The following is a 25,612-nucleotide window of genomic DNA, read 5'->3' on the forward strand; positions in this document are numbered from 1 at the left end:
TACTGCCCTGCAGACAAACGAGTCTGAACTATATTCATTTTTCATTCATTGTCAGACGCCATGTATCCCAAACGGGGTGGCCAAGGGCTTAGAGTTAATTGTTTTACAAGGAGGGGCACTAATCCTCCACCAACCCCACTTGACACGTAAGGAGAAAAGTTATGTGAGTGTGTGATGGCTGGGCGCCGCCACCACGAGAGAGCTTATGGTAATTACCCTACGGTTGGCAACACTGCAGACAACTTACACAAGTGTTTTGCAGCTGCTGCATTTTCAGACTGGATGGTAGTGACAGTCACTGCTGTATGCTAGAGATATTGTTCGACAGATACTTCTTCACATTGGTTGATGCTGCACAGCTGTGTTCCGAAGAGGTATTGTAGCACTTCAGTTTGTATAGCTTATCCAGAGTGCTGTGTTTGCTCTGGAGTTCATAGACACAACTGTTGCGGTGGTACAAAACAGATTACAAGGCTAAGTTAGGTAGGGTTAAATATGAACTAATTTTTACTTACTGTTGTAGGAACTCCGTAGTTACCATCGCGGTTGGAGGTGTCAGGTCATTTCGCCCACACTATGGTGTCATTTCGGTATATTCTTGGAAGTACGCCCAACTAGTGAACACTGAAATAAATATGGTCATTGCTGGATTTAAGCAGTTCTAAAAAAAAATTTCTTATATAAGCATTTGTTGCAAATGCTTTTTTTCGTATATAAAAAAAAGGAGATATGAGAGAGGAAGATTCCAGATCTCGTATCTCCATCTTTCATTGTATCCAACATGACAGCCTAACCAGACCTAATTTAATCAGACTTAAGCTAACCTTACCCAATTTAACCGTGTGGACGTCGATTCGATAACAGACGGAGTAACCGGCCGAACAACCCCCACTCCCACTCCTTATCTACTTACTACTGAAAAGTGCATTTGTGACATGTTTATAGAAGAAAAATTCTTTTAAATCACATAAACTAAATAATGAACATATGACTTTCACTTCACGTTTGCTGGGTGTGTTTCCGAAATAATACTGTAATTTCAACCAAGTCATGCTTGAGGTATATTGTGTCTGGAAAATCACATATAGTGGCAACTGCATTCCAGTTTATTGAAGTAAAGATGTGTAAGTTGTGATTGCGAGTCCTAAACAGTGGAGTTTGAAGAGTCAGATTTTCCATTTCACACGACAAGCTAACGAATGATATACCATAATTCTTCAGTTATCTGATGTTATAGAGCCAAAGGCATGTCCAGGTAGTGGCAATGTCTGGAGAATGAATAATATCCTCCCTACTGTACCCAGACCCTACCTATACCCAACCACCATCCTATACCTAACCTAATTGTACAGTAACTTTGCTTATTTTGGCAGTGTTTTCCAGTCATTCAGGCATATTTAAACATCAAAACACACATAGGAATATCCAAAGTAATGTGGAAAAAAAAAAAATGAAAACCAAAAATGGGGTGGAGAGGTATATGAGAGAGGAGAGGGGGGGTGAGTTGGGAGTGGGGCAGTGAAATGGCGGGGGACAGGGCGACGTGGAGGCGATTTGTTTGTGGCCACCCCAAACGGGATTGAGGCGTCTGGCAATAGATAGATACCGTAGATAGATAGAAAACCAAAAAACACCCTACCTATACACTACTGTATGTACAATACCCCTCCTAATTTTGACACTGTTTTTCAGGTCAATCTGCCATATGTAGACATCAGAACACAAAGGAATATCCAAAATAATTCTAAACACCTAGAAAGCTATGTGAATAAAACATTGAAAACCAAAATGAAAACTAAAAGACACCCTACCTATTCACTACTGTATGTACAGTACCCCTCCTTATTTTGGCACTGTTTTCAGGTCAGTCTGCCATATTTAGACATCAAATCACGCAGGAAAATCCAAAATAATGCAAAAGATCAAGAAAACCATGAAAAAAAAACAAAAAAAACATTGAAAACTAAAAATCACCCTACGTATACACTACATACTACTGTGTAAGTACAAAACCCCTCTTAATTTTGGCAGTGTTTTCAAGTCAGTCTGCCGTATTTAGACAGCAAAACACACTTAGGAATATCCAGAGTAATGCTAAACACCAAGAAAACCATGAAAAAAGAAAAAAACAAAACAAAACAAAATCAAGAGACACCCTGCCTATACACTACTGTATGTACAGTATCCCTCTTAATTTTGGCACAGTTTTCAGGTCAATCTGCCATATTTAGACATCAAAACACACATAGGATTATCCATATTAATGCTAAATGCCAAAAAATACAATGCATAAACTGTAAACATCTACAGAAAACCACAGGATGGTTGGAAAATCAGTTATCTGACACCAGTGATTGCAGTTCCTGGGCCACAAAAAAATTCCACAGTTAAGTATGCCACCGGAAATTGGTTAAATTGGTATAAATAGTATACCATCATCTTCACTGGTGTTTATACTATAAGCTAATAAAAACACAGGAATTATTAAAAGTACTGTACAGAAATGCAGTGAGAATAGTGTTCAGGAGTAAAACTTACCTTCATATAACTTCCCACCATCCAGGTGCTAAATTCTACTAGCACCTTCCAAGAGTTAAGCACATGGCTAGATGCAGAATTTCATGAGCTTTCTCGTGGTCACTCTGGAATTTTGATATGACCAATAGTATTCAAGTGAATTGCAAAAAATGTAAAAACTCATGAGTCAGTGCTATCCACGAGAAGGAAGGTAAGGACTGACGGAGTGAGGGGGGAAGCCGGGAGGGTATGGAGGAGGATTGGTAGGGGGTAGAAGCAAGGCTGTGGGCTGGATTTTCACCCTTCTGTTACGAGACTGTATTTACCATACATTTACTCGTGTCTTGCTGTCTGTTAGACTCCCGGTGGCCATACGGAAACATATCTCCCCGTGACCGGGCAACTTTGGACGTTCGGTTGAGATGCGGACGGCTGCTGTCACTGAACATGTGCTCATGGCCTGGGGCCTGTGTTACAGTGTCAGTGGCAGTTAGGAAAGACAGCCTGATGGCCGTGCGACTTTGGACATTCAGTGGGGATGCGTATGGACGTTTTGACACCGTTTGTGGGTTACAGTCATATTATTCGGGTGCTGGAGGTTCGTTGGGAGTGATAGGACAAGCACATGACATTGACCATTCAATACAGGGGCAGACAGACATTTTAGCTCAGGTTATGGGTCACGGTCTACTGAGACTGCCCGTTCACTGCTTGAGCCCAGGGGCTATGGTACTGAATGTTTAAACATGTTGGCTGTTTGGCCAAAGTTCTCGGGGACTTTTACATCCAGATAATTTTAAGTAAATTCTGATAATGGTTTAATAGAGTCAAGGTCCAGCATCCGGATAATGAACAGGTCTGGATACTGCACAGCCAGATAAATGAGGGATTACTGTATAGTGTACTTCACAGGTTAGAATACTGCAGTATGAATTAACACATGTTTGCAAGTGAGTACAGTAATTCATTACATCTCTCACATATTGAAAATGAGGATGTAACTCTATGCTTTATGTATATTCAACAGACATGCATGTTACTTGATTATATCTCATTAAAATCTGTATACCGGTACATGAGGCTGGTGTCTGGTAAAAAGCTCCGAAGGATAAAAATACTGTACAGTATATATATATATATATATATATATATATATATATATATATATATGTATGTATATACTGTACAGTAATACCTTGATATACAATATCCCTAGAAACGATACCCCGGCTTAACGATGAGTAGAAATACCACCATACCCCGCCTAACGATGGCCAAACCCCGGTTTAAAGATGGGTTTTTATTTTTTTTTTTTACTGATTTTGATTATATTTTAGACTAATATTGTTTGTTTAGGTTCATTTATAAACTGTTTTTAGACCGATTAATGTGTTTTAGCCATAGGTGGGGTGAATTGTCACTTTGAGGTCCAGTTTACTAAGCTTGATTTTTTCCTGACTTATATTTGGCAATTTTTAGATGTGTTGGTTTTAGTGATTTATTTACAGGTGTTAGGCTTAGGTTTGCTTCCATGACAGCTGTTAGGCCATAAAGATTGGCTATAAACTTGTTTTTGGGCTCATTTGGGTGGGTTTTGGGCTTGGTTTAGGGGGAAACCCAAGGCTGGTAAACGCTCCACATTACATGTTTAAAGTACTCTGATATACAATACCCCCCCCTAACTATGTGGTTTTACCTAACCAATTAGATCGTGAAACTGGGGTATGCCTGTGTGTGTGTGTATATATATATATATATATATATATATATATATATATATATATATATATACCGTACACACATACACACTGGTGTGTGTGTGTGTGTGTGTGTGTGTGTGTATATATATATATATATATATATATATATATATATATAAACACACACACACACACACACACACATACCGGTATATATACGGTTATATGTACACACACTCACACCGGTATATTTACAGTTATATGTACACACACACACGCACCGGTATATATACGGTTATATGTACACACACACACACACACACACACACACACACACACACAGTATAGGGAATGGTAGGCCCAAATGTTTGGTCTTTGGATTATTACATTAGGGGCAGGAGGTAATCTTACGAAGTTTTGAAACCTTGCAGCTGTCTCATTAGCTCAGTCAGGTGATATAACCAAATGATGTATGATCAAGCATCTTTTAACTCTGATCATGGTATTACAGTATATAATTTGATTGGTTGTAGTATCAGTTATTTGACTTAATTTCTGTATACTGAATATAGTAACTTATATCACGCATTGTGGTTTTGCATCATTAATAAAGGCTCCAACTTGCTTGCATGCATTGGCCTTAGTCACCAAATGGTGACTTTCCACCGTGCTCTATCTCTGGCAGTCTCCTGTATCCTTGAGGTCACAGTCAACCCAAGTCATTTTGGTCTGCCTTTGGCAATCCTACCCTCGATGTTCACACCTCTAATTGTCCACATACAGATGTCATCTTCCATCCCCTCATCTTGCCCAAACTATCTCAGTCTACCCGTCCTCATCACAAAACCAACACATTTCAGGGCTCATCCTTCCTTTCAGCTCTTCAGTCATAATCCTAACCCTCCCCCCCTCTAAGTCTCACATTCCAGGATGCACTACACATCCGTTTAATCATTGTTATTTCTGTACATTTGAGCCTACAAATACAGTGGAATCTCCTAAATCGTGTGACCCAATATTTAGATGATTTGTAATACATGGCAACAGTTTGCAACATCAGTAATTCTTGGACATTGCATGAAATTTGTAGATGCAGTCTCAAAAGTGATGCTTTTCTGATGCCTCATGTAATACACGACACCACTTCCTGAAGTCCATGTTACTAACCGGGCGTAAACCAATCATAGTCAAGCATGGCAGTTGCTAAACCAATCAAATTCAAACATAGCACTTACAATAAGCCAATCACAGCACATCCCTCCCTTGCCAAGTATGAATGACATTTATGCTTGACGCCCAGGCATCCAGCTCAGTGCATTGGCTCCAATCCATCGTTAGCATGTGGTTCTGGTGTGGTTTACGAGAGGATTTTTTTTTTTTTTTTTTTTTTTTCTTCTTCCCATGCTGCCTCTGCCTACCCAATGTTACTATGGTCAATCGTAACCCTTCTAAGCCAACAACTTCTACATGGAAGGGGAAGAAGAAGCCAGCGTTAAATCCAAAAGTTGCATTTAACAAGGAGGATTGATGGTAGCGAGAAGAAAGTCAAAGTTGCCCACCGTTGCAGACTCAACGAGGTAATTCTTCACCAAGCGGGCACAACGATTCCACCAATGTTATATCAAACTCACCATCTCAACTTAAGTAATTTTGGTACTTATGCAGTGCTGATAGTTAACTGCAGAATTGTGACTGCAAGGAGTGGTTGAAAAAAAAAAAAAAAAAAAACTTTTGGGGTACGGTATTTAAGGAAGTGGGCAGGTCACCCACAGCAATGTTTGCCGATAATCTCTCCAACTGGCTGTGTTGTTTACCATACTGCTGTGACTGGAAGCATTAATGTATCAGTCATTCTAAATCCTCATTTATAAATTATATAACATGAACAGAAATATTCTGGGACCTAGGATGAGGCTCTTTTGTGTATCAGTAGGCTTAAATTAAGCAGTTTTACTAAAGTAGTCACTAGATAGTGCCACCGTAGGTGTCAGCTGATGGCAAATTTGGATTCTCCATGTCAAATTACCTTATATGTCACCACTTTTGTCTCTAAAGGCCTCCTTTAAACAAATCTGTCAGAAACAAAAGAAGAAGAATGCTGGCCACTCATTGACATGGTGGCTATTGCTGCAGGTAAAAATGCCCAGTAGCTGTGGTAATCCAGGAGTAATAACAAATAACCTGTGAAAAACTTATGTCTATAGAAAATATGGAAAGGCCTTGCCCGTTTGGTGAAGAATTAATCTCAAAGAATCGATGACTTGTGATGACATGGGGGTAGCTGAGTGTGATGACCACACTGCTTCCATTGTCTCCACACTGGACTTTGAGGGGTCCCTGAGGGAGGTTGATGAGGAGGAGGCGGCACAGAGGCAGCGGCACATTCGCGTCATGCTGAGATGCCATAGCTAGTCCACCTTAAGCCTTGGAACTCCTCCCCCCTCCCTTGTCCATTCAGGCAGTGTCGTCAGTCAGACTTATGTGAGAATCTTATAATATTGCTCATACCGATTAAATATGTTTTGCTAATTTCTTTTCCAGGTTGTTAGTGTTCGCTGATCACCAGTTTGATGTAGGTTTCGGGGTAAGAGGGGTAACCTTTCTGATATGACAGACCCATTAGTAATTTTCCCCATATGATTAGTTATTTTTAACTTGCGGAATTCTCAAATCGTGGCATGTGCGTAGTACACACCCATGTCATCACAAGTCATCGATTCTTTGTCTGTCAACTTGTACCTTTCCTTCTTGCTGGAAGTTTGCTCTCATTCAGCCAGTCCCAAAGAAGGGTGACCACTCCCAACCCTCCAACTATCGTCCAATTGCTTTAACGTCCTGTATTTCAAAAGTTTTCGAGTCAATTCTTAATAGAAAAATTTTAAGGCATCTTTCCTATCACAACCTTCTTTCCGATCGTCAGTATGGGTTCCATCAGGGACGCTCCACTGGCGATCTTCTCACCTACCTTTCAGACTCCTGGTCATCCTCCTTTCGGGACTTTGGCGAAAGCTTTGCCATTGCACTTGACATCTCAAAGGCTTTCGATCGAGTCTGGCATAAATCTTTAATTTCCAAACTGCCCTCCTACGGTTTCTATAATTCTATCTGTGCCTTCATCGCTAGCTTCCTTTCTGGTTGTTCTATAGCCGCTGTTGTAGACGGCCATCGTTCTTCTCCTAGATCTATCAACAGTGGTGTTCCTCAGGGCTCTGTCCTATCACCAACTCTCTTCCTTTTATTCATCAATGATCTTCTAAGCTGTACAGCTAACCCTATCCACTCATACGCTGATGACTCCACCCTTCACCTTTCCATTCGGTTCCCGCAACGCCCATCTCAACAGTTACTTCAAGAAACAAGGGATGAGGCTATGGCACACCTAATGTCTGACTTGGCTCGTATCTCTGACTGGGGTAAAAATAATATGGTTGTCTTTAATGCATCTAAGACTCAGTTCTTACACCTATCAACCCGACAAAATCTTCCACAGGTATACCCTTTAATGTTTAATAATATTCAGCTTAATCCTGCATCATCCTTGAACATGCTTGGGGTTTCATTTACTCGGGACTTATCTTGGAAAGGTCATATTACATCTCTTGTAAAATCTGCTTCCAAGAGATTGGGTGTGCTGCCGACTCTGCTCTTTCTTTACCCCTGCACAATTGTTGACTCTATACAGGGGTTTTATCCGCCCCTGTGTGGAGTACAACTCTCATGTGTGGGGAGGCTCCCCACATACAGCTCTTCTCAATAGGGTGGAGTCAAAGGCTTTTCGTCTCATTAACTCTCCTCCTCTTACTGACTCCCCTCAACCTCTGTCTCTTCGCCACACTGTTGCATCTTTATCTCTTTTCTATTGCTACTTTAATGGTCACTGCTCCTCTGAACTGTCTGCTTGCATTCCTCCACCTCTACGACGGGCGCGTAGCACCCGTCTGGCAGCAAACTCTCATCCCTTTTCTGTCCAACTCTCTAATGCAAGAGTTAACCGTTACTCCCAGTCTTTCATTTATGCAACAGGTCAGCTCTGGAACTGTCTCCCTCTATCTGTATTTCCTGCTGCCTATGATCTCCAGTCTTTCAAACTCAGTGTGTCCAGGCATCTCAAAATGATCGGATCTTGAATTTGGCTCTTTATTGTATTTTGTTTTTCTCTTGGAGGGAACTGTTACTGCGGGCTCATGGCCTTTGGTTCATTCTTCCTCGCATTAAAAAAAAAAAACGTAAGGCTGCGAGTTAGGAGATTCCACTGTATCCTCATCCTTTACTGCCAAGGTCTCACTACCGTACAGCATTATGCTCGTAACACAAGCCACATACAGTGGAGTCTCTTTTATCCGAAAATCATGGGACTTTCAGTTTTGTTTAATCGATTTTTTAGGATAAAGGATTCTGTAATACAGTATTATGTAGGATACAAGGGAACAGTATTGTACTCACCCATCACCCATTTCTGGTGATGTCTAGCCTATTACCACCACCAGCACCCCAAAAGCCACTCAGCTATCACCAAAACACTTAATACGCTGTAGTAACTATGTATGTAACTGCACTTTTGTAACTGTAATAGAAACTGTCAAGTTAAATAAATCTTCACTCAAATAAACTTAAATAAATCTTCACCAAAACAATTACGTAATTCACTGTATGCAGTTCGAACAAATAAAGTCTTAACATATTTTCTGATTCCTTATTCAGTCATTTTCACATCATCCACGTAATCTCCCTTATCATCCAAATCTTCCGAGGTGGTGGATAGGGGCTGGTGCAACCAACGCTAGCTCTAGTGACCATAAAAAAATATAGCGGAGCAACCGTAAACTAACGCTAGTGGCATGAAACAAGCCCGCCGTGTTTGAATTTTCGGATAGATTTCAGATTTTTGCGGTTAATTGAAATGAGAACGTTTTAGTAAAACTTACGGTTAATGGAATATTACAGTTAAAAGAATTTTGGATAAAAGAAACTCCACTGTACAAGGGTCCATTGGCATGAAGGGAGAGTCATCTCAATATTTTTAGAAGAGAATGTGCTTAGAAGTGCATAGAGTAACAGGTGGACATATTAATTTCAGTGGCCATTATATGAGTGTAATTTTGAAAATTTACCTCATGTGTTATGGTAGTTTATCTTAAAAATTATAGTACAGTAATAAAAATATAGTATGCTGGTATCCAAACCATGTAAAATGGTATAAGCAGTATAAGAAGTGAAAAAATAAAATCTGCAACATAGGTCCAGTTTTACAGCTTTTTGCATGGCATGGATGTGATTATTTTGTGCACTTACCTTACTTGGAAGACGTTACTGATGGTGGGGAAAGTCATTTTATTTCAGTTTCCCTTTTTTTCATATTCTTGTAAAATAATGGTGTATTATGATGGGGATAAGAGTGTTTGGTTCAGGTTATGTAAGATGCTGTGTTCTTTTTCACACAAGAGTAGTTTGATCTCCGCTAGCCAATGACAGTCTCATTTCTTTAGGTTAGTTAAGTTTTGATTATAAACTAATTAACTCAACCTCTCCTAAACCTGATGTAACAAGCTACACAGTTTTATGGCTAACAAAGAATGCAGTAGCAGCACTATGATGCTGTGAAGAACAACATGACTTTGTACATTGCCTTGGCAGCATTTAAAAAAAAGAAAAAAAAAAAACTTTCATGGTATTATACTGTATACTGAAAACCATACCTATATACCATCCCTTTCCAAGAAAACCAAATGCTTTGTCCTCAACTGTTTGTATCCTTTGATCTTAACCCTAGCTTCTTTCAAACTTAATCCTTGCATTCTTTGATTCTAACCTTAGCATCCTTTGGATCTAAATTTTGATTCTTTGAGCCTATCCTTGCTGATATTTAGAATAATCTTTACATTCAGGTGAGAAATGTTGATGTGGATGAGGTGGAAAGTGTAAAGGAAAGTACCCTGAGATGTTTTGGCCATGTGGAGAGAATGGAGAAGAGAGGTGTATGTGAGTGAGATAAGGGAGAGAAGAGAGGAGGGGGAGACCAAGACCAAGGATAAAATGGAGGGATAAGGTAGAGACGTACAGATACATGAATGAAGGTAGTTTAAGGGCAGCTGAGGATAGGGTGACATAGGAGCAATTTGTTTTTGTCCACTTACTCAGAGATTAAGGTGTTTGATTGTGGATATATAGATAGAAGTGACACTTGAGAGGTAATAAGAGTTCATTTGCACAGAACAGGTACTACTGGTAGTATGTGTTTTGTTACAATAAGTGTTGGTGGACAGACAGCATATGGCACTTGGAGAGCCTTATTTGTTCTGAATTATTCCTTAAGCAGTAGAGGGTGGCACCAGGCAGATTAGATCCTTTCCAAATCTAAGCATGTACCAAATGCTGTTCAACTGTTCAGCCCTTTACTTGGCTTCCCTGTGACTGGCCTTTTCATTTGTAAGACATTACAATTGTATGTGTCTTGTGTAAGTTGTCCTCTCTCCTTATGGTACTATCCCTACTTTACTCCCCTGTGCATCATACTGTATTTTACAGGCCTTCTCCTTTCTTCTTTTCTCTCTCATTTCTTCCCTTTCCCTCATAGCCAGATTTTGTGAAAGTCTCATGTGAAATGAGCATGTACAGTACCTATAAATTTACTGCTGGAGGAACTGCAGCTGATTCATTGACATGGTTCATTCAACTTGGGACCTAGTCCACAAAATACACAGCAGGACTCATAGTTTTCAAAGCTACAGCATAGGATGCCCAGATTTATAAAGTTCTGTTATTGGCAGTTTTCATAAATGTAATTGGTGGTGGAATCAGTGTACATAATGATTCACATGAATATATTCCTTTCCAGGTTCCTACAGCTTTCAGAATGATACTGAAGATCCAGTTATGGCTGGTAGTTATTGGAATCTTAGCCTCAGTTGGTTGTGACAGAAGTGACAAATGTATTTCCAGTACCAGTGGGAATGAGGAAGATGATGGAGGAAAATGTGGGTGTGGAGCAACCAGTAGGAAGTCTCCCTCTAATTCTGACACCTCCAGTCAGAGCACTGATGAAGAGCTGGAGGAGAAAATTGAAGAACACCCAAGCTGGAAGTATAGCGAGAAAGCTAACAAAGACGGAGATGTATCCCGCACCTTTCAGATGATAAAGATTCCAGAGGGAAAGTTTATAATGGGGACAAACAATCCTGTTTTTACTGCAGATGGAGAGCACCCAGCAAGATGGGTAGAAATTAATTCTTTCTACCTGGATGTGTTTGAAGTCAGCAATGCAGAGTTTGAACACTTTGTTAATGCAACAGGGTATGTAACTGAGGTGGGTAATAAAAGTGGTTGTTTATATATTCCAGGCATTGTAAATACAGTACTTGAAGGTAGTTTACATCATCATCATCATCATCATCATCATCCTGCTTCCGCCATAATACATTAATTTTGTAAGATTCCTAGATGGAAGTAAAATGGAAAAGGAGGAAGACTTCAACTAATGACCAGTAAAACTGGTTTGGGTACTTTGGTCTGGTGGGCTGATTCTGGTAAAGTTTTGTCATATTCCAGTCTTAGAAAGGGGAGAGACTGACGAGGAGAGTGTATGTGAGTGAGGTGGAGAGGGAGGGGGGAGGCCGAGGATGAGATGGAGGAATGGAGTGGAGAGGTATATGAGGGAGGGGGGGTGAGTTGGGAGCAGGGCAGTGAAATGGCGGGAGACAGGGCAACGTGGAGGCGATTTGTTTGTGGCCACCCCAAATGGGATTGAGGCGTCTGGCAATAGATAGATAGATAGACTTAAAGTATCAGCAATAGAAATTTGTCCTTTCTTGTTTTTCTAATTCTAATAATAATACTTAGGCGGAGAACTTTGGTGACTCTTTTGTGCTGGATGGTGAGGTGTCTGAGGATGTCAGATCAACTTTACAGAATGCAGTAGCTGCAGCTCCTTGGTGGGTCCCAGTCAAAGGAGCTGATTGGAGACATCCTGAGGGACCAGACTCACATATTTCAGGTATGTACCCTTCTTTCTTTAGTAAGATAAATTCTGGAGACTAATGATGCATGATATTTCATCAAACTGAAACTACAACAGAGTACAGTAACACTTTAATATTTAATAGTATCCATGTAATGCTTATGTGCAGTGCATCCTTGAGTGCAAGGCCAGGGAGGGCTAGGTTTATGGTGGTAGGATGGGACTGGAGTGTATTGGTTTTGTGATGAGGAGAGGTAGATTGAGATGGTTTGGGCATGTGGAGAGGATGGGGGATGATAATTGGGTGCAAAAAGTGAGAAGTGTTAATGTTGGGGATAGGGTAGTGAGAGGTAGACCGAAAAAGACCTGAGATGAGGTCATTGAGTGTGGCCTCAGGGTTAATGGATTAAACAGGGAAGCTGCCTGAGATCGAGCAGCATGAAGTGCTGCCATTAGGTGACCAAGGCCGACGTATGCAAGCATGTTGGAGCCTTCCAAAATGAAAACGCTGATGTATTTGTGCGCACCCCATGGTGCAGAACATGCACCAGACAATTTTTGTCTGAGGCTCATTATTATGGTCAAAGTTTGACCCCCCCAGTCGAGAGATGTCTATGACATTTTACTTTGTTTCGTACCAGGTTATATTTATTTGTCTTACGTAAGATGTCCCGATGTGTATAGGCAGCCATAGGCTGGAGATGAGTCTCCCTTACCTTCAGCAAATGATGCTGGTTGTTGTGGGGAGGAGTAATTTTTATTTTTTTTTTTCCGTGCAAATGTCTGTGTATGTCTCATAGTTCAAGTTAAAAATTAATTTTTAGCCTTACAAAGACCTGATAATTACCAGATCGAATGAACCATCCAGTTGTTCACGTGTCGTGGAATGATGCTGTAGCATTTTGCAAGTGGATGGGAAAGAGGTTACCGACTGAGGCTGAATGGGAACGTGCATGTCGGGCAGGTAAAGAAGATCGCCTATATCCCTGGGGAAATAAGTTTACACCAGATAATAAGCACAGGTATTTTACTGTACTGTGCTGTATCTTTTACATTGTTTTTTGCTTAGGTATACTTAGCAGTGAATACCCATTTGCCTACTATATTTAGATGTTCAAGTGCATCTGTATTGTTAGAAAAGCATATGTATAGTACAAGCAGCAGTACCATTTTTTAGTTTTTGCTGAACCATAAACTGTAATATGATTTCCAAGATACTGTATGGGGAGAGGATCTGCAACATGTTTCTTAGAATGCTAAATTTTATTTCTGTTTTTGTTCTTGAGTTTAAGTGCTTCCAACTGACTACAAATAAATCATCATGAGGCCATGCACATTGCATTGTATAACCCCTCCCAACCTCCCCAAACTTTCCCCTCAGCTTACTCAGCCTGACCTAACAGATGATTAGCAGCAGTGCAATAACCCCTACCCCTCACAGAGCCCAAACATCCATTCTTCTCTCTTCCCAAACCTCCTGTATACCATCTTCCCTCTCATTATTACCCATCTTTCTTGCCATCAAATAGAGTCAGGATTCTGTGGGCTTGAATGGTGAGTGAATGGAAGCGTGGCCATTAGATTGGGCAAATTTGGGCTGCCTGGATGTTGCTACTCCTCACCTTGCCCTAGAGTGGGAAAAGAGGTCCAGATGATGATGATGATTTCTTAACTCTTTAGCTGTGGGGAGTTCTTGTGATTTAAATAAAATGATCACGCGTAAGCAGGAATATTGTGCAAATGTCGTTATTCACATCCAGATCATTAATTGTGGTAGTTTTAACATTTTTGGTGCCCGTGCCTTGCTTTGAACATAGTAAAATTGCCCAATGTTAGCCCAAATATAATGCAGAGTAGTTATTTTCAAGCTAAAGGGTTTTCCACAACTTTCACTGTCCCCTAATCCACCTCCCCTGCCATCCCCAGCCTCTCCATCACTTGTATCATATGAGGCAGACAGATAGAGGAAAATGCAGAGAGATGGAGTGTATGTGGAGTTAACTGGTGTTCTGTTTGCTACTCTTTTCCACCTAGGCTACTGCCACCCTCAAATCATCATCCCTTAGAATCTATGTTGTTGTTGTTGATTAACCCCAAGTCTGTCTGCCAAGCAGACCCATCAGTTGCAGGGAAGCAGTCACCACTTCCGGACTGTCCCATGCTGTGAACCGATGTTCCCTTGTGGCTGACAGCACTTGCCATAGCCATGTGCAGAGAAATGTGTGACATTTGGTTCTTGAATGGATGCCACGTTTGAGTCTGTCCATCCAGTTAACAGGGGCACCATACTATGCTCCACTTCACCGCATAATTTTGTTATATAGATACCTCCCAATGCTGTAAATGTTTTCTTGCGTTACAGGAAATCGTTAGGCTTATCACTCAGTGTAGAGCTGCTGGAAGTGGAAAGAAGAGTAGTCAAATGTGATGGGAAAGTAATGGAGAATTAAGAAGAGGGGAGGGAAGACTTAAAAGATATAATAATAAAGGGGGAGGAGGAAGTAGGCAGCATTACATAGAGTGAGTGGATGATGGTTGCCACTACCTACCACCTGAATTCTTGTTGTCAGGCTAAGTGTGCACATTTATTGAAGTCTTTATTCATCATGGCTAGAAGAATGAAGCTGTGAGCCTGTTGCTGTCTTTGATAGCATATACTTTATATTATTGTATCTTGAACCAGTTGATATTGCATCAGTCAAATTATGTTTGATGAAATAGAGGGATGCTGTACCATAGTATCCCACCAAAATTTGAATCTACAGACACTTACCCTGTTGATAGTGTAATAGGGATTGGCCAGAAAATTGGAACAGGTACACCCATACTTCAGTATCTGTTTTCATGTCACTGTTGATAGTGTAATAGGTATTGGCTGGAAAATTGGAACAGGTACACCCATACTTCAGTATGTGTTCATGTCACTGTGCTAACTATTGTCTCTGACGAAAAATATTGTTGATTTTTATTCACTGTGCCCTCTCCATTTGGAAAGAATATAGGAAGAGTTTTCAGGCCACTTTGACACCACCCACGTGTTAGAAATAGTAATGGAAGGAAAGTCTTAGAGCAGAGGAGTAAATGCATTGCTTCTTGTCTCTATTGATAATGCCTCACAAAGCATGAAGACCATCCTCCAAGGTCATTGATGTCCCATCTGCTGTTTTAAAATGAGTGACTATTGACATCATTCTGTGTCTTCGTTTGCTTGGCTTCAGGGAATTTATGTTGAATCACTTTATCTAGTGACTGTCTTTTATATAGTCATCCTCCTTCATACTTTCATTTTTTTTTTTTTTCTGCTTTTGTGCATTTCCTCAACCCTGGTCTCTTATTGAGCTTTGTTGTCCTCTTTATAAATACTGGTATCTAGATTATTTTTTACCAGTTTCAGTTATATACAGTATATATACAGTAATCCCTGTACTTTCCGGACGCCCACTTTCCGGACACCCCACTTACCAGACATTGTGGGCCTGGACCTTTGGAACCCAAAAATAGCCAAAAAAAGAAAAAAACAAACAAACAAACAAATCCAAATTTTTCCCCACCCGTAATTTGAAATTGCCACGCGGTGCTGAACAGCTGTTACACCATGGACCCTTCACTCATTCCTTCCTCCCCCCTTCCCCCTCCCCTGTCAGGGTTGCCATTTGGTATTTTTCATTACCAAATGTGGGCCAATTTGGTAATGAAAAGTTCATTTGGTAATGAATCAGAATAATGCAATACCAAACGTATTTTTCACATGTGTGAGGATACACAAGATGGAGATGGTGTATTGTTTGCTCTCTCTGATTAACCTGCTAGCCAATATAGCGTGAAAATAATCAACAGGCTGTAAATTATAAGGAGAGTGATTAGATGAATTTCTACTTGTATATATAATTAGTGAAGAATAAATGCTAGCTTTATGATTTTGGTAATGAAAAGTTAAATTTGGTAATGAAAATTGAGAAGTTTGATAATGTGGCCGTTGCAATCTGGCAACTCTGGTACCCCATTATCAACAGTCACAGTTTAACTCCGATTAAGAGCAGATGCTTATCGTAATGGAAGCCACATGTGCTCGTTTTTTGTTAATAAACTGCTATACCTCGCCACTAGACCACACGGGAATTTACAGTGTTGCACAGTGTTAAGAATTTAGAATTTAGAGTGCAAAGGATTAACTGTGAAGTGCACACTGTCGGTAGAAACTGGCGTTTTTGTGTGTGTGTGTGTGTGTGTGTGTGTGTGTGTGTGTGTGTGTGTGTGTGTGTGTGTGTGTGTGTGTCCGACTCTGGGCAAAGGCTGCAGGGCCTATTTCTCGGGGGTTGAAACTGGTATGGTGCAATTAACAATGTTAAACAATTATAACTCACAGTGCAAAGAATTACTGTAAGTGCAGCACAACACTGGATTACTGTACGTGCTTCAAGAGCATTTTCACAACTGCCAAAGACAGAGAAGGCAGCTACAGACGTGCTGTAAGTATCCTGGGTGAGGTACAGCCACTTGTGAATCCTCATTCTTTGGTTCCTTTTCATTTATTTCATGCTTTATGTCCATTATTGGTATGAATAGGGTCTTAAATAGGTTTAAATATGTGCTATGCATGTCCGGTAGGGAGTTATTTAGGTGGCTTTCAAAGTTAGGCTGGGTTAGGGTCCTTAAGTACCAGTCCAGGAGCCAGGGACTTGTTGTAAGTACTCAGAATGTTTAATATTGTATAAACTCACCTCTAAAACCTCATTCTTTGGTTCTTTTGCATTTATTTCAGTCATTTATGTCCCTTATTGGTGTGATTTGGGTCTTAAATAGGTGCTATGCATGTCCAGTAGGGAGTTGTATAGGTGTTTTTCTGAGTCAAGGTAGGTTAGGGTCCATAAGTACAAGGGGCCCACTTTCCGGACGGGACCACTTTCCGGACATGCTTTTGGCTCTATTACATTGGAAAGTGGAGGGATTACTGTATATATATACTGTATATACAGTACAGTATATATATATACAGTAATTCCTATACTATCCGGACACCCCACTTACCGGACATTGTGGGCCTGGACCTTCAGAACCCAAAAATGCCAAAGAAAAGAAAAAAATCCCCCCCAAATCTGATTTTTTTCCCCTCCCGTGATTTGAAATTGCCGTGTGGGGCCGAACAGCTGCTTACACCTATAGTAGGACTCGCGTAAATTTGCACTTGTGGTGTGGCCCGCACCTGTGTACAGTGTTGCCACGTTTTCTATACCGTTATCTCTCTCTCTCTCTCTCTCTCTGCTGGCGGGAGATATGAGCCACCCTGAGTACTTTTGATTCTTTTATAAGTTATTTATAATTGTGCTTTCATTTGTTAATTTGGTTTTGTTATATTGATGGAGTGTGTGGTGAAATGCTTAGGTATGGGGGTGAGATTGTTGTGGAGTGGATATGGAAGTTGTGTAGATTGGCTTGGGAAGAGGGAAGGGTTCCAGAGGACTGGAAATCAGGTATAATTGTTCCTCTGTACAAAGGAAAAGGGGAGAGAGAAGTATGTGGTAACCATAGGGGTATTTGCCTTCTTAGTGTGACTGGTAAAATATATGGTAGAATACTCATTGATAGGGTTAGGCATATGACAGAGGAGCTAGTTGGAGAAGAACAAGGGGGATTTAGGAAGGGAAAAGGGTGTGTAGATCAGATATTTGTTCTAAGATGTTTAGTGGAGAAGTATCTAGAGAAGGGAAGGAAAGTGTACGCTGCCTTCATGGACTTGGAGAAAGCTTATGACAGAATAGATAGGAAAGGTATGTGGAAGGTATTAAGAATATATGGAGTGGAGGGGAAATTGTTGAGTGCTGTGAAGAGTATGTACGAGGGAGCTAGGGCTACGGTGCGAGTGGATGGTGAGCTGAGTGAGTTCTTTGATCTCAATGTGGGACTGAAACAGGGGTGTGTAATGTCTCCTTGGCTGTTTAATATATATATGGATGGGGTCGTAAAGGAGGTACAAGGTAGGGCAGTGGATGTGGGGGTGGCCTTAATGAATGAGGGTGAGATTTGGAAGCTTCCGGTGTTGCTGTTTGCTGATGATACAGTATTGTTGAGTGAAGATGAATGGGAGTTGCAAGGTTTGGTGAATGAATTTGGGACAGTGTGTAGGAGGAGGAAGCTGAAAGTTAATGTAAACAAAAGTAAAGTTATGGTGTTTGAGAGGAATGAAGTCACAGAGTGTGCAGTGAGGTTGGATGGTGAGGATATGGAGAATGTGAGTGCATTCAAGTACTTGGGTAGTGTGATGAGTAAGGATGGAACTTTGGGGGATGAAGTACGTGAAAGGGTACAGCAGGGAAGGAAGGTTGTTGGCACACTGAAAGCAGTGATGAGAAATAGGGAGGTGAGTATGGAAGTTAAGAAGTCACTGCATGATGGTATTGTGATCCCTACCCTGACGTATGGAAGCGAGGCGTGGACCTTGCAAGAGGGGAACAAGTCAAGAGTGAGAGCAGTGGAAATGAGTTACTTGAGAGGAGCATGTGGAGTGACATGGAGGGACAGGTTGACGAATGAAGAAGTGAAGGAACGTTGTGGGGTAGATGTGGATGTGGTTGAAAAGATTAGGAGAAATACACTGAGGTGGTTTGGACATGTGGAGAGGATGGAGAATGAAAGACTGACTAAGAGGGTGTATGTAGGTGAGGTGGAGGGAGGGAGAGGGAGGGGTAGACCGAGGATGAGGTGGAGGGATGGAGTTGAGAGGTATATGAGGGAGGGGGGGGTGAGTTGGGGGGAGGGGAGTCAAATGGTGGGTGACAGAGTGACTTGGAGGCGTTTTGTCTGCGGCCACCCTTTGCGGGATTAGGGCGTCGGGCTATAGATAGATAGATAGAGATAGATATATTTAGTGATATTTATCATTTTTTGTATACGGCTACAGATGACCCGTTATTGCAGTACCATGATTGATTTTCATTCATTCATTCTCTTTCTCTGGGTGTGGAAGTGTTGCCGCTCGTGAGTGAATATTGTTTTTTTTTTTTACTTCGGTATTGGCATATGCCTACTATTTTGTCCTACATATTAGCTTATGATTATAAATGTGATTATTCCTCGCCCTTAAAATTACGGTAAAAGCCAGTAAATGTGAGCATTTTTCCCTAGCAACACCTGTACAAGCTTTGCTTGGGTCTATGGAGGTACATACTTTACCTTAGGCCAGACTGGGTGTGTCAGTGTTGCCACTCACAAGAATTATATGAATTATTTCTTTTACTTTGGACATTGGCATATTTCTTCTTTTTTCAGGCTCATTATCTTATATCTATAACTGTGATATTATTACCCACCCTAAAACTACGCTAAAAACCATTAAAAGTGACTACAATTTCTTTTAGCAACACTGTACAATATGTATGCCATGTTTCTGTGTTACTGTATAAATATTTTATGCATAATAAGATTACTGTTGATTCATCCATCAAAATACACAAGTGTAAGTTTTATTCATCTGAATTTATCGTATTTGTGATGCCTTGTACATAAATAGCTTCCGTTTCACATCGCAAGTTGGGGAAACGTGGCACCATTGTACACAGGTGCAGGCCACACCAAAGCCGCAAATTTACGCGAGTCCTACTATAGGCCCCTTTACTCCTTCCTTCCTCCCCCCTCCCCTGTTAGGGTTGCCATTTGATATTTTTAATTACCAAATGTGGGCCAATTTGGTAATGAAAAATTCGTTTGGTATATAATGAATCAGAATAATTCATTACCAAACGGATTTTTCACATGTATGAGGATACACAGGATGGAGATGATGGATTGTCTCCTCTTTCTGATTAGTCTGCTAGCCAACAGAGCGTGAAAATAACCAACATGCTGTTAATTATAAGGAGAGTGATTACATGTATTTCCACTTGTGTATATAATTAATGAAGAATAAATGCTAGCTTTACAAATTTGAAAATGAAAATTGAGGAGTTTGATAATGTGGCCGAGTTCAGATTTGGCATCCCTGTCCCCAGTTACTGCCTAACCTTCGTTCAGGGAAGACGTCCATCGTAGTCGATGCCGCACGTGCTTGTTTTTTATGAATAAACAGTGAATAAACCACAATACCTCGCCACTAGACCACATGGGAATTTACAGTGTTGTGCAGTGTTAAGAAATTAGAATTTTGAGTGCAAAAGATTAAGTGTGGAGTGAGTGTGGAGTGCAAGGTGGTGGTTGAAACTGACGTGGTTGAAATAAGAAGACTGTGCAGTGTTAAACAATTATAACTTACAGTGCAAAGAATTAAATGTAGCACAACACTTGATTACTGTATGTGCTTCAAGAGCATTTTCACAACTACCAGAGCCTTAGAGAGTTAGAGGAGGTGGCCACAGAAGTGCTGGTTGTACCGTACCCTGTATGTTGCTAGGCCTAAGTATTTTCCATACTCACTTCTAATTCCTCATTCTATGGTTCCTTTTCATTTATTTCATGCTTTATGTCCATTACTGGTGTGAATAGGGTCTTAAATAGGTTTAAATAAGTGTGATGCATGTCCAGTTGGGAGTTATTTAGGTGGCTTTCAAAGTTAGGCTGGGTTAGGGTCCTTAAGTACCAGTCCAGCAGTCAGAGGCCCACTTTCCAGACGGGACCACTTTCCAGACATGCATTTGGCTCTATTACAACGGATAGTGGAGGGATTACTGCATATATATATATACAGTATATATATATATATATATATATATATATATATATATATACGTACAGTATATATATATAATGGCGGCTCTTGGCATTGTGTGTGCGTAGAGCAAGGGCAGCATGTAGCATGTCATCAGCACTGCCTTGTTGCTAATAGGTCGACTTGTTGTTTCATTTTAGTGGTGGGTGGGGGCGCTCACCATCCACTCACTTGATGTAGTGCTGCTGTTGGGTGTCTGCCCTTTCCTCTCCTCCATCCTTCTTTCTTTCCATCCTCTTCTGTCTTTCTTTCCTTCATTCTTTCCATGTCCTTCTGCCTACGGGTGACTTTACACTCCCTCTTCTGTCTTTCTTTCCTTCATTCTTTCCTCTTCCATCTGCCTGTGGGTGACTCTACACTGAGTGACAAGCCAAATGGTTTCCTGAACACCAAGAAACCATTTACTACGCTGGGTGGTAACAATATAACCAAATTTTGGCGCCTGGTGGTTTAGTGGGTAATTATTGCACTCCAATCGGATTGAGCCGGTGAAGGTTTATATCCAAGGGATGGTTGGGGTTGATTGCTCATGTAATCCACTCAGGGATGAGTGAGGCTGGTCACTCTCATCTTAAATGTCGGGACCAACTGCCTAGCCCTGGGCTCCTACGCTCCTCATGGGGCAACGTAGGACTGGATGATGGATGGATGGATGGTTATTTCATTTATACTGTTTCCAATGTATTAGTAAAATTACATACATTTAGTCTAATCCTGTGTCGCCCCATGAGGAGAGTGTATGAGCCCAGCCTTGGCAAGTTGGTCCTGACATTTAAGATGAGGGTGACCAGCCTCACTCATCCCTGAGTGGCATTACACGAGCAATAAACCCCAACCACCCCTTGGATATAAACCTGCACTGGCTTAGCTCAATTGGAGCGCCTTAGTTACCCACCAAACCACCAGGCGCCATGATCTAGTTATATGGTTACCACCCAGCATAGTAAATGGTTTCCTGGTGTACAGGAAACTATTGGCTTGTCACTCAGTGTAGAGTCACCCATAAACACAAGGAAGAGGAAAGAAAGAAGGACATAAGAGGAAGGAAGAAAAGAAGGAAGAAAGAAAAGGGCAGCCATCCGAGAGCAGCACTACTGTATGTTAAGTGAGTGGATAGCGAGTGCCCCCACCTACCACAGTTAATTAATAATTAGTAAAATTACCACACCTTTTTTTTGGCCATGGGATTATGGGCATAACCTTTCTTGAGATCGTGTGATTTCTGTTGGAGCCATTATACTTATTTCTCGGTATTAGCCATAGTTATTGCTCGTAATCCATGTATTTGGACACATATTAGTCCCCAGATGTATTTTGTCAAAAGTACCTAGTCACTGTTAGGCAGCTCATTGTGGCTAATGCATCAGAGCTTAGTTACAGTGCTTAACTAGCATGATTTTTTTTTTTTCCCCTTATTTAGTATTTTCATATATTTTTGGATGGCATATAAAAGCATAGCCCTTGGTACCTTCTTATTCTTTAATCTGTAGCTAGTGTGTCTGAGTTAGAAATTGTTGCTAAAGGGAGTTTAGCCAGCCAGTATGGACTAAATATTTTACTGACTCACCTGCAGTCAGTGGTGGCTAGGTGATATTGTTCCCCCTTTGCCCATAGTTCAGTCAGGATGTGTTAGACGTATAGTTTTATACTGTAATCCAAGTTTCAAAATGTCTTCGATAGTTCAGTTAGTATGTGGTAACCTTCAAGTTTCTTAATCCAAATTTCATAATGTTAGAAGTGGAATATACTAGTTCCATTTGACTAGGTTGATACTTTAAAAAATTGGTACAGTGCATTAAAAATAATGGTACTGTACTGTACTCAAGACTTGGGTGAGTTTGGGATCTGTTTTTTGGGGAAAGAAACATCTGTAGTAGTTTTACCTAAGATTGGGTGGATGACCTGCACAGTCTCCTAGAAATTCCAGTATACTGTATTACAGTAAAAGTCCAATATTTCGGCATCCAATTCCCTGGCAAATCTGACATTTCGGCAGTTTTGAGAAATAGTCCCATTTACGAAAATCTCCGATCGTTCGGCAGATTCTCCGATTTTTTTCGTCAGTCTTGAAATTCTCCATGAGGCTCGCCAGCTAGCTACCCGCCTTTACCCACCTTAGTGAGTGAGATAGTGAAAGTGATGGAACGAGTCTACCACTGCCATGAAGCTCAGAGGCTAGCTCTTTCTCCTATAGCATAAAGAGAGGACAAACATGTAGTGAGTCTAGCATGGGAAAGAGAATCTGTTTCGCCTTTCTTCCGAGTTGTTGCCGTGCTGCTGCCGACTTCTCTTGATTCTTCTGTGTGCTTTGTGAACTTCGTACCGAAATACCTCTGAAATTACTATTCGAGTGTGCTGGGGACTTCTTCCAGCAGTAGCAGACTCCAATCAACCCTTTCTATTGTACATATGTAAATAAGGAACCTACTATAAGTTTAGGTAAGTGCATGTGAACTTGTAGGCCTACTGTACCATTACATTTATATACAGTATGTTCACTAATTTCTTTATTTTTCATATTCATGTACAGTATAGTACTGTATTCATTACAGTATTGTACAGTATCAAACAGTATACAGTACTCTCTCCAAACACATTTGTAATGATATGAGTAATGATGATAGTGTTCACCGAAACATATAAGGTACTGAGTGGGTAGGGTTTTCAATAATTCGGCAATTTTGACATTTCGGCACTTGCCTGGTCCCATAGATGCCGAAAAATCGGACTTCTACTGTACCTCTAATAAATAAGCATGTGGTACCAATGGGAAAGAGACTATTCATATGAAAGTGGAAGGGAGCAGGATGTGGTTGTTGAACTTCAGTAGCAGGATGCACCTCCTTGATGAGAAGGTTCATCACTGTATCTTTGCCATCTTACAGTACCTACAACTCACCAATTAAAAAAAAAGAATGGGCATTCTTTTTTAACTCACAGACCAACAAGCAGGTGTCCTCAGTGGTCTTAGATATGTTGCTGGAAATATGATACTTTTTGTGGAAGCCAATCCAGAGGAGATCTTCCCATCTTGAGACACCAAGAAGTTTGCAGCCACCATAGCCCTCTTCAGTTATGTGCCTATTCAGCATAGAACTAAGGAGTGGGGTCTTTTAGTGCTGCTGTTATACAGCGAGATTTTTATCTTCATTCATTAAATGTACCAAAAATAACTGATGTGAATAGCGTAACCTAACTCTAAGCATAGTTTATATTCTGAAAGGGTAATTCATACCAGAGCCTTTGACTTGGCCAGTTTTGTACCCTGTTTCTTAACGTAACATTCATTTTTGGGACACTGTAATACCAAGACTTACTGCGGACATTTCCAAGAGCATTAAACAGCAAAATTAACTCACCCATTAAAGATGGCAGAAGTTCATTTCATTCATTCATTGCCAGACGCCATGTATCCCAGACGGGGTGGCCAAGGGCTTAGAGTTAATTGTTTTACAGGGAGGGGCACTAATCCTCCACCAACCCCACTTGACACGTAGGGATGCCAACAGCATCTGGTGTTCCCAGGCGGTCACCCATCCAAGTACTAACCAGACCCAACGTTGCTTAAGGAAATTCTGTACACTACATCAGTATCCCTCCCTGCCATAGCTGGGTTATCAGACATATGCCCACACTGTCTCTGTCCAGCTTCTCAGTATCCTGGGTGCCATTGCTCTCTCTCCATCAGAAACGATTCCAAAAGAAGGGAACGACAAGTGAAAAATCAGCTTTCTACAAGTCATTAATGGCATCAGGGGATGGTCATTAGGCCTCATGAAATGTCATTGGAGGAAGATAATAACAAATCCACCCATGCACTCTTGAATGTGGGATGACTCCTCTCACCAGCATTGCTGATGACTGTGTTGTGTGGTAAATGGCCCAGTGCTGCTTCATTTGATAACTCCAGAACTTATGCTGTCAGTGGAATATGGCTTTTTGGTCTTGCAGAATGCTTCATTTTTTCTTTTTCTTTTTCTCTCTGTGATGATGATGCAGCTTTTTATGTCAGGATCTGTGCTTGAGGGATTAAGGTATTGCTAATTGTTTAAACATCTAGAACCCTAACTTTAGCTTAGGATTTCTCTTATGTTGATTTGAACTAAGTTCATGAAACTAGCCCACTAGAGTACAGTACAGTACAATATAGTAGCAGTTGAGAAGGGACCAGAAAATACAGTTTTCTGTTAAGTTCCAGTATGCAAATGCTTTGAAAATCTTGTGCTTCACCAAATTATGATATAATAAATTTGCAGAGCAAACACTTGGCAAGGAGAGTTTCCAACCGTGGACACAGGAGAAGATGGATGGGCTGGCAGGAGTCCCATAACAGCTTTCCCACCCAATGGCTATGGCCTTCACAATATGGTGGGCAATGTGTGGGAGTGGACTGCTGACTGGTGGAAAGTCGCTCATTCTCCCGGTACCCATATCAATCCCGTAGGTATAAATTTCTATGCAGTATTCTTAACAGTTCAACTGTACTCACAGGTGACTCTGTATACAGCAGTGGACAGTAGTAAAACCTTTGATGCTATCCCCAGCACAAATTAAATACAAAAATCTACAACACAAACATGGAGAACAATGGAAAATACTGGCTTGCCGACTGCTTATCTAGTAGACAAGCACATGTCATGCTACGGACAAATCACGAACTTAAAACTCCTTGTGGAGTTCCACAGAGCTCCTTTCTTTCACCCATACTTTTCAGCCTATACCTGCATGACATCCCAACTGCCC

General features: G+C 40.9%; 1 protein-coding gene across 2 annotated transcripts in view; it reads left to right on the top strand.

Moving 5' to 3' along the window:
- Positions 1-335: 335 nt before the first annotated feature.
- The window catches only part of LOC145408060 (formylglycine-generating enzyme), a 29,821-nt gene continuing 4,544 nt past the window's right edge, over positions 336-25,612 (top strand). The window contains exons 1-5 of one of the 2 annotated variants that reach the window (XM_080278864.1): positions 336-374; positions 11,053-11,520; positions 12,054-12,207; positions 13,022-13,193; positions 25,126-25,309. In XM_080278864.1, coding sequence (XP_080134990.1) covers positions 11,071-11,520; positions 12,054-12,207; positions 13,022-13,193; positions 25,126-25,309 — 960 coding nt within the window. In that variant the 5' untranslated portion in view covers positions 336-374; positions 11,053-11,070. Of the gene's footprint in view, positions 375-948; positions 1,125-11,052; positions 11,521-12,053; positions 12,208-13,021; positions 13,194-25,125; positions 25,310-25,612 lie in introns of those variants that run through there. The other variant, XM_080278863.1, reaches the window with a different exon arrangement.

The sequence above is a fragment of the Coenobita brevimanus genome, chromosome 75, assembly GCF_032717465.1.
Source record: "Coenobita brevimanus isolate Jiangsu-jjx chromosome 75, ASM3271746v2, whole genome shotgun sequence".
Taxonomy (NCBI): Eukaryota; Metazoa; Arthropoda; class Malacostraca; order Decapoda; family Coenobitidae; genus Coenobita; species Coenobita brevimanus.